Source organism: Pantherophis guttatus, chromosome 1 (genome assembly GCF_059756535.1).
Source record: "Pantherophis guttatus breed Tessera chromosome 1, ASM5975653v1, whole genome shotgun sequence".
NCBI lineage: Eukaryota > Metazoa > Chordata > Lepidosauria > Squamata > Colubridae > Pantherophis > Pantherophis guttatus.
Window position 1 is genome coordinate 620,399 of NC_142063.1, and position 9,861 is coordinate 630,259.

At 50.2% G+C, this 9,861-nt stretch overlaps 1 protein-coding gene across 1 annotated transcript; it reads left to right on the top strand.

Moving 5' to 3' along the window:
* The first annotated feature begins 7,961 nt into the window (after positions 1-7,961).
* LOC132709012 (C-C motif chemokine 5-like) lies at positions 7,962-9,588 on the top strand. The gene is made up of 4 exons (XM_087890909.1): positions 7,962-8,093; positions 8,267-8,305; positions 9,095-9,206; positions 9,397-9,588. The coding sequence occupies exons 1-4, from the start codon at positions 8,030-8,032 to the stop codon at positions 9,482-9,484; spliced, it is 303 nt and encodes a 100-aa protein (XP_087747035.1). The 5' UTR covers positions 7,962-8,029; the 3' UTR covers positions 9,485-9,588.
* The last annotated feature ends 273 nt before the right edge of the window (positions 9,589-9,861 follow it).

The window sequence follows — 9,861 nt, forward strand, 5'->3', positions numbered from 1 at the left end:
AAGGATGCTGCGAGATACTTTATCGAGGCCTTGCTCAAACCAAGATATCTTTTATTTACAACCATTTCTCAATCTTTTCAGGAAGCAGTTTGATCCAAACGGGAGATATGATAAGGCAGCAAGATCAGTTCCTGGCAACCCCACCGACCCCCCCCCCCGTGACTTCTGCTAATTGTGGTGCTATTTTCAAAGTTCCTTTCTGCATGAGCAGCTCCAGAACTTTCCACGAAGTCAACATTTTGCTGAAGCCATTTGTAAAACGCCGAGAACTGCATTCCTTGTAAAAGAAGGAATCTGCCTTGCCAACTAAAGGACGACATCCGGGAAGAGAACAAAGGATTCTAGAAGTGAATCTAGCAGCTCAAGGGTTGGGGGTCGCCAAAACAACTTTGGATCCCTGGACCGTGGTCTCCACGGCCTCCATGATGGGCTGCTGGCAAGGGATGGGCTGCACCTCACAAAGACCGGGAAGAAGGTTTTCTCGACTTATCAAGGGCTCTTGGAACTCAGATTGAGGGGGGAGGGTGACCAATCTGTAGGATCTCATCTTCCTTATCTTCTCATCTTTTCCATCTACCCTACTACCTTCTCCTATTGGTAACTTATGGTTTATCCCTTGTTATTTGTATCGTATGATTAATGATTGTAACTATGATTTATGATCCATAAGCTATCACTTTTCTTATCTGTGGAGATTCTCAGTTTATCTCTATGGAGATTTTCTTGTTTGTATGTACACTGAGAGAGTCTGTAGCGGAGATAAATTCCTCGTGTGTCCAATCACATTTGGCCCATAAAGAATATTCCATTCTGCTTTGATCTGGCAGGGTGGACGCATACACTCTGAGTCCTGTCAGTCAAGTGGTGCCACCTCTCAGGACCTCAGAGAGATGCCTGCCCTCTGGAAGGAGCTTCGCCTGGGGTTGGGTGGCCTTCCGACGGGCTCCCAGGCTTTGAGCCAGAGCAAACGGAGCCCCTTGAGGGGTGTAAGATGTGTGTTGCTCATCAGATCTCCAAAATGGTCCAGGTTCTCCTGCTTGAACAGGGGGTTGGACTAGAAGACCTCCAAGGTCCCTTCCAGCTCTACTCTGATTGGTTGATTGATTGATTGATTGTAGCCTACTGTCTCCTGCTCGAGCTAGGTTGGACTAGAAGACCTCCAAGGTCCCTTCCCACCCTGTTTATTGCCTGTTTGTTGGGTTGCTTTGTGCCATAGGTCTCTTAGAGCCAGTCAAAGCCCAGAGGCCTCTATGACCAATGCAACCATAAACAATGTCCAGGGGTGCCTTTATATGTAAACCCTTATTCGCCACCAGACCTTCCAGCAAAATCCACAGAAAGCAACAGCCGTCCTGCCCCTTCAATGCCTCCCCCTCCTTCTCACCAGATCCCTCTGTGCCAGGATGTGCTTGGGCCTCTCCCTCCCAGCCACCGCCAACAAGGCCCCTGGCCCAAAGCATCTATTCCTGCATTTATCCATTTATACAGCCGCCCCAACTCAATAAGTGGCGGCAAAAACAGAATTAAAACTGAACAAAAACAACAATAAACAATTATAAAAATTAAAATAACAGCAACTGAGGAACCAAAATCCCCATTAACTACCTGGACGAGGGAGTGGGTCCTTGCACCCTCTGGGGGCCCGAGGGGACCCCTGGGCTCCAGCCTAGAACCGGGGCTTACGAAAAGCCAGCTGGGTTGGGGTCATTCTGCTTTCCGGAGGGAGAATGTCCCCCGAGGTGGGCACTGCAAGGAGCCCTCGACTTACGACCACAATTGAGCTCCAAATTTGCGTTGCTAAGCGAGACAGCTGCTAAGTGAGTTTTGCCCCCTTTCACGACCTTTCCTGCCTCCACTGTTAAGGGATTCCCTGCAATTGTTAAGTTAGTCACACAGCTGTTAAGTGACTCGTTGTTGTGACTTAAGGGATCATGTGACCCTGGGACACTGCGACCGTCATAAATGTGAATCAGTTGCCAAGCAAACACTCTTCAAGGGCAGGCCTGTGCAGAGCGCATTGCAGTAATCCAGACGAGAGGTGACAAGGGCATGGCTGATGGTGAGCAGGGCCTCTCGGTCTCGGAATGGGCGCAGTTGCCAACCGGAAGCTGTGCTGCCACCTGCCTTTTGAGCAGGAACCCTGAGTCCACGAGGACCCCCAGATTATACGCCCCCCCATCCAAGAACAAGGGTGGACGGTTCCCAGCATCAGAAGGTCCAAGAACCCAGACCCACCTGGTCTTGGAAGAGAAGTGGCCTTCGGAAGTTGTGGGAGCTTCATCACTGGAGGCTTTCAAGAAGAGACTGGACGGCCATTGGTCAGAAACGGTGTAGGGTCTCCTGCCTGGGCGGGGGGTTGGACTAGATGACCTACAAGGTCCCTTCCAACTGTGTGATTCTGTTCTGTCTTGCTTGGTTGAGCTGAAGGGGCTGCACCCCATCCAGGCCTCCACAGCACAAGCGCCACTCAGGCCGCCTGCGGTGGAGATAAAACCTGGATATCATCCACATGTTGGTGGTATCTCACCCCAAGCTGTCCAACATGCTGCCTGGTGCCTTCCGGGAGCTGAAGTCCACCCAGCTTCTTGTCCCTTTGGGTTAGCAACACTGTTCTCTCTCTCATTCTCTCCCTCCATCGTTTTTTAACAGATTAACAGAGTTGGAAGGGACCTTGTAGGTCATCTAGTCCAACCCCCCACCCAAGCAGAAAATTTCTCCTTATTTCCAGGTTGAATCTCTCCTTGATCAGTTTATATCCATTATTCCTTGCCTGGCCTTCGGGTGCCTTGGAAAATAGTTTGACCCCCTTCCTCCTCTCTGTGGCAGCCCCTCAAATATTGGAAGACTGCTCTCCTGTCTCCCTTGGTCCTTCTCTTCACTAGACCAGCCAGGCCCAGTTCCTGCAACCGTTCTTCATATGTTTGAGCCTCCGGTCCCCTCATCATCCTGGTTGCTCTTCTCTGCACTTTTTCTAGAGTCTCCACATCTTTTTTATAGTGTGGTGACCAAAACTGGATGCAGGACTCTAGGTGTGGTTTTACTAAGGCTTTATAGAGTGGTATTAGTATCTCACTTGATCTTGATTTTTGTAGCAATATAGTTGTCCTTTACGTACAGTGCAACTCCACCTCCTCTTTTATGTGGTCTGGTATTTTTGAACAGTTTGTATGTTTCTATCAGTATGTTCCAGTCGTGGGTTTCAACCCACAAAGTTTCTGTTATTCCAACTATATCATATCTACATTCATGTATTAATAGAAAGAATAGAATAGAATAGAATTTTTTATTTGGCCAAGTGTGATTGGACACACAAGGAATTCGTCTTTGGTGCATATGCTCTCAGTGTACATAAAAGAAAAGATATGTTCGTCAAGAATCATAAGGTTCAACCCTTAATGATAGTCATAGGGTACAAATAAGCAATCAGGAAACAATATCAATATAAATCGTAAGGATACCAGCAACAAGGTTACAGTCATACAGTCATAAGTGGGAGGAGATGGGTGATGGGAATGATGAGAAAATTAATAGTGCAGACTTAGTAAATAGTTTGACAGTGTTGAGGGAATTATTTGTTCAGCAGAGTGATGGCGTTGGGGAAAAAACTGTCCTTGTGTCTAATTGTTCTGGTGTGCAGTGCTCCATAGCATCGTTTTGAGGGTAGGAGTTGAAACAGTTGATGTCCAGGATGTGAGGGGTCTGTAGATATTTTCCCAGCCCTCTTTTTGACTTGTGCAGTATTCGGGTCCTCCATGGAAGGCAGGTTGGTAGCAACTTCCAAGATGGCGCCGCTGAAGGTTGCCTTGGTGAAATGCTCTCTAATAGTTCATGTTCACCCTGTTTGTTCCCCAGACTTTGTGCACTTGAGATCTTTATGTCTGACTCTGGGTAGGTCTCCTACTTGATGTTTGAGTTTGTCTTCCTTCCCATCCCTCCATTATCTGACTTGATTTCTAGGGGTTTTTGCTTGAAATTAGGTCCTGGAGATCCTACAGATTGGTCACCCTCCCCCCTCAATCTGAGTTCCAAGAGCCCTTGATAAGTCGAGAAAACCTTCTTCCCGGTCTTTGTGAGGTGCAGCCCATCCCTTGCCAGCAGCCCATCATGGAGGCCGTGGAGACCACGGTCCAGGGATCCAAAGTTGTTTTGGCGACCCCCAACCCTTGAGCTGCTAGATTCACTTCTAGAATCCTTTGTTCTCTTCCCGGATGTCGTCCTTTAGTTGGCAAGGCAGATTCCTTCTTTTACAAGGAATGCAGATCTCGGCGTTTTACAAATGGCTTCAGCAAAATGTTGACTTCGTGGAAAGTTCTGGAGCTGCTCATGCAGAAAGGAACTTTGAAAACAGCACCACAATTAGCAGAAGTCATGGGGGGGTCGGTGGGGTTGCCAGGAACTGATCTTGCTGCCTTATCATATCTCCCGTTTGGATCAAACTGCTTCCTGAAAAGATTGAGAAATGGTTGTAAATAAAAGATATCTTGGTTTGAGCAAGGCCTCGATAAAGCATCTCGCAGCATCCTTTTTTGCAGGCTCGGTTTTTGTGGGCTGCAGGGCACGAGGACTAAGGAGGAGCCCTCTGGCTGCCTGGCTGGCTCCCAACAGGCCCTCCACGGGCACCCCTCCACGGAGAGGGGAGGGGAGGGGAGGGGGCAGGTGCCAGGCGTTCCCCTCGGCTCCTCCGCACTCCCACCTTTCCACGAATGGTGAGAAGGTGGAGGAGAGGTGTCCGCTTGAGCAGATCAGGCAGAATTGCGTGAGACTGTTAATATTCTAGAAGACAGAGAGGAACCCCAAAACCATCTCAATAAGCTGCAGATCTGGGCTGAAAGCAGTGGAATAAAACCTGACAATTTTCTTTAGAATCAGAATAGAGCTGGAAGGGCCTTTGGAGGTCTTCTAGTCCAACCCCCTGCTCAGGCAGGAAACTCTCTCCCATTCCAGAGAAATGGCTGCCGAATCTCTTTTGAAAAGCCTCCGGTGTTGGAGCAGCCAAAACTCCTGGAGGCAACTTCTCCTCCACTGGTGAATTGTGCTCCCTGTCAGGAGGGGGCTTCTCTCCTTGATTAGTTTCCAACCATTGTTTCTTGTCTCGCCTTCGTTGGGAAATCGGTTGACCCCCCTCTTCTTTCTGGCAGCCCCTCCAACACTGGAATGCTACCATCACCTCTCCCCTCATTCTTCTTTTCTTTGGACTGGCCAGACCCAAATCCTGCAGCCGTTCCTCATGTGTTTCAGCCTTTGATCCTTCCCTCCTTTGAGAAGGGAGGCAAAGGACCCCAAAGAGAAGGTGGCTGTCCTGGTCTCGGCAGGTCCTGGTGGAAAAGCCCCAAGAGCCTCGGTTCTTCTCCAGCCCTGTCATCCTGTGAAAGGGAGCGGCAAAGAAATTGGAGGAATTTCAGTCCCTACATCAGTTCAGCCCAAAACCAAAAGCACAGATATAAACTGGGGGAAACCAGGCTTAAGAGCAGTGACTGTGAGAGGGATCTGGGAGTCTTAGTGGACAACCAGCTAAATAGGAGCCAGCCGTGTGCAGCGGCAGCCAGAAAAGCCAAGGCAATCCTAAACTGCATTAACAGAGGGATACAATCAAGATTAAGGGAGGTACTAATACCGCTCCATAAAGCCTTAGTAAGGCCACACCTAGAGTCCTGCATCCAGTTTTGATCACCACACTATAAAAAAGATGTGGGGACTCTGGAAAGAGTGCAGAGAAGAGCAACCAGGATGATGAGGGGACTGGAGGCTAAAACATATAAAGGACGGTTGCAGGAACTGGGCATGGCTGGTCTAGGGAAGAGAAGGACCAGGGGAGACAGGATAGCATCTTCCAATATTTGAGGGGCTGCCACAGAGAGGAGGAAGGGGGTCAAGCTATTTTCCAAGGTACCCGAAAGCCAGGCAAGGAATAATGGATGGAAACTGACCAAGGAGAGATTCAACCTGGAAATAAGGAGGAATTTCCTGACAGTGAGAGCAATCAACTGATGGAATAGAAGTTGCCTGCAGAAGTTGTGGGAGCTTCATCCCTGGAGGCTTTCAAGAAGAGACTGGGCTGCCATTGGTCAGAAACGGTGTAGGGTCTCCTGCTTGGGCAGGGGGTTGGACTAGATGACCTACAAGGTCCCTTCCAACTGTGCTATTCTGTTCTGTCTTGCTTGGTTGAGCTGAAGGGGCTGCACCCCATCCAGGCCTCCACAGCCTGATGCCACTCAAGCCGTCTGCAGTGGAGATAAAACCTGGATATCATCCGCATGTTGGTGGTATCTCACCCCAAGCTGTCCAACATGCTGCCTGGTGCCTTCCGGGAGTTGAAGTCCACTGTTCTAGAGTGTTTTCTATTCCAACTGGACATTTCCAGCGGTGTCTACAAGGAGGAGGGCCAAAAGATCAAAATGGCAACCAGATCCAGGCCATCAAAGCACCTTTCATCTATATTCTGGCTGCCATCTTGACTTTTCTGACACGACCATCATGTCCTCTGCACCCATTTCCTCCATCTCTTCATCCCAATCACTCCTGGAACTCAGTCACTTCACTTTTGGTGGATCTACTGCAACATCTGATGAATAGAAGGACTGGGGGACATGATAGCAGTCTTCCAGTATTTGAGGGGCTGCCACAAAGAGAAGGGGGTCAACCTATTCTCCAAGACACCCGAAGGCAAGACAAAGAATTATGGATAGGAACTGATGAAAGAGAGAGATTCAACCTAGAAATAAGGAGGGATTTCCTGACAGGGAGACCAATCAACTGATGGAACAGAAGTTGCCTTCAGAAGTTGTGGGAGCTTCATCCCTGGAAGCTTTCAAGAAGAGGCTGGGCTGCCACTTGTCAGAGAAGAGGGGATCAAGTTATTTCCCAAAGCACCTGAGGGCAGGACAAGGAACAATGGGTGGAAACTAATCAAGGAGAGAAGCAACCTGGAACTAAGAAGAAATTTCCTGCCCCGTCAGAACAATTTTACCAGTGGAACAACTTGCCTCCAGAAGTTATAAATGCTCCAACACTGGACGTTTTCAAGAAGAGATTGGATAACCGTTTGTCTGAAGTGGTGTAGAGTTTCCTGCCTAAGGAGAGGGCTGGACTAGATCTTCAAGGTCTGTTATTCTATTCTGTTGTTCTTTTTAGAAAGCCCTCGGGGTTTCTGTTGAGTTGGCTTATCTGTTGTGATAACAGAATAACAGAGGGAAGGGACCTTGGAGGTCTTCTAGTCCAACCCTCTGCTCAGGCAGCAAACCGTATTCCATTTCAGACAAATGGTTGTCCAATCTCTTATTGATATCCTTCAATGTTGGAGCAACCAACCACTTCTGGAGGCAACGTCTGTTCCACTGGTTAATTGTCCTCCCTGTCAGGAAATTTCTCCTGAGTTCCAGGTTGTTTCTCTCCTTGATTACTTTCCACCCATTGCTTCTTGTTCTACCCTCAGGTGCTTTGGAGAATGAGTTGACTCCCTCTTCTTTGTGGCAGCCCCTGGTCCTTCTTTTCATCAGACTAGCCATGCCCAGTTCCTGCAACCGTTCTTTATATGTTTTAGCCTCCAGTCCCCTCATCATCTTTGTGGCTCTTGCAGAAAACGTTGGAGCCTTGGCTTATATTCAGAAATGAAGGTGTGCAGGAAATGGATTCCCACCAGAACGGATTCTTCTTCAGAACATTGCAAACACCGTCTCTGAGGTCGGTGGATGGATGGATGGATGGATGGATGGAGGGAGGGAGGGAGGGATGGAGGGAGGGAGGAAGGGATGGAGGGAGGGAGGAATGGAGGGAGGGATGGATAGAGGGATGGAGGAATAGAGGGATGGAGGGATAGATGGATGGATGGATAAAGGGATGGGGGGAGGGAGGGAGAGATGCATCTGGGCGTCTCCCTGGCAACACAGCCTTCGTGGCCACACCCTGCTGGTGGAGCCCCCCACGTGTTTCCCGTGGCTGCAGCTGCCGGTTTCTATAAAGAGGCCTCTGGGTGCCCAGTGCTGATGCCACAGAGATCAGACCGGAGCTGCTCTTCCTGCCCTCTTTGAAGATGAAGAGCCTCTTCGCCTTTCTGTTCCTGGTGGTCTCCGTCGCCCTGGCTGTCGAGGGTCCCAGTGAGTCCTTCATTCCGTGGGGCCCCCTCTGGCCCACCCTCTCTTGACCCCCAGAGCCCCCGGGGCCCCTGAAGGGCTTTCCCCTGGCACCAGTGGCTCCGCTCTCAGCCGTGGGGGCAAGGGGGGGGGAGCTGAAGGAGTTACAAGGCCCCCCCTCCGCCTCTCTCTTTCAGGTGCAGCCCCCGAACCCACCCAGCCCAGAGACCAGAATGGTAAGTCTCCCCTTTCCAGCATCCGAAAATCACCCCAACTCTGCCTCCTGACCCTGGGTGCTCCTAGCCCAGCCTCTTCCTCTGGGGAGAGCTCTGGGGTGCCTTCTGCCCCTCTGCCAAGTTGCTGGGCCAGACCAGGGTTGAGACAGGCAGAGACGGGGGGAGACAGGGGGGCTGCTGCTCCTACGGCAGGTGGGGTTGAAGGCAGGGTCCCCCATGGCAGGGCTTGTAATGGGGCACAGCTGGGGACCCCGAGAATGCAAGGCCAGCTTTGCAGAAGGGTCTGAGCTGAGCAGCATCCTTGCTTGTGGTGGGGAAGGTCTCCTGCTGGGAGGGTCGTCCAGAGATGGATCTACACACAAGCACACGTTTTTTCTATCACTTAAAGAATATAATCATAGGGACCTCAGAGGTCTTCTAGTCCAACCCCACGTCTAAGCAGGAGACCTGGATACCATTCCTGACAAGTGGCTGTCCAATCTCTTCTTGAAAACCTGCAGCGTGGGAGCATTCACAGCTTCTGGTGGCAAGCAGTCCCACCGCTTGATTGTTCCCTCTTCCTTGTGGCAGCCCCTCAAATACTGGGAGGCTGCATGTCCCCCCCCACCAATCCTTCCTTTCGTTAAACTAGACAAAGCCAATTCCTGCAAACGTTCTTTGTATGCTTTAGCCTGCAGCCTCTTAACCATTTTGGTTGCTCTTGAGCTGCTAATCTGAAGGCAGAGAGTTTCCTGCCCACTCCTGGCTGGCTGGAGAACGTCTCCATTCTCTTCTCTCTTTCTTCCCCAGTGGATCCGGTGCCCAACTCCTGCTGCTTTGACTTCGTGAGACGCCCCATCCCACTGAAACTCTTGAAATCTTTCTACTACACCAGCGGGAGATGCAGCAAGGCTGCCGTCGTGTAAGTTTCCCAGGAAACGTGGTTCAACTTTGCAAGAGATTCAGAATTTCTGAACTTCTTTCTCACCCAAGGGCTAAATCGGTGTGTCTCAACCTTGGGCGTTTTAAGAGGGGGGGACTTCAACTCCCAGAATTCCCCAGCCAGTGCTAAACCATAGTCTTGATTAAAAGCAGACATTTCTCCTTTGCAGGTTCGTGACAAAAAAAGATGTAAAGATGTGCGCCGATCCCTCAGAGCAATGGGTCCAGGATCGCATCCGTGACCTCAGCCCACACTAAACGTTTTCCGTGCGAGGGGAGAGCAAGACAACCCCTCCTCTTGGCAGACGCCCATAATCAAAGGAGAAAAAAAACCATTATTAAAGGGAGTGCTGTAACCTGAAGCATGTGCAGAGTGCCTTCTGTTTATTATCACCCAGCGGAATTAGGCTAACGGGTGTGTGTGTGTGTGTGTGTGTGTGAGAGAGAGAGAGAGAGAGAGAGAAGCTGCCAAGAACTTCGTTTTCCTCCTCGACTTGAGAAGGGTGGACTTCAGCTCCCAGAATTCCACAGCCAGCACAGACTTCTGGGAGTTGAAGTCCAACCTTCCAGTTTCCCAGGTGGAGAAACAGGGGCCAGGGGCTCCCCTCTCACCCCTCCCTTGCGTGGGCTTCGTT

Bases quoted from the DNA above. Each gene is read 5' to 3' on its own strand.
- LOC132709012 (XM_087890909.1), top strand. From the start codon at position 8,030: ATGAAGAGCCTCTTCGCCTTTCTGTTCCTGGTGGTCTCCGTCGCCCTG. The intron at 8,306-9,094 runs GTAAGTCTCCCC...TTTCTTCCCCAG, and splicing joins CCAGCCCAGAGACCAGAATG to TGGATCCGGTGCCCAACTCC. The intron at 9,207-9,396 runs GTAAGTTTCCCA...TCTCCTTTGCAG, and splicing joins TGCAGCAAGGCTGCCGTCGT to GTTCGTGACAAAAAAAGATG.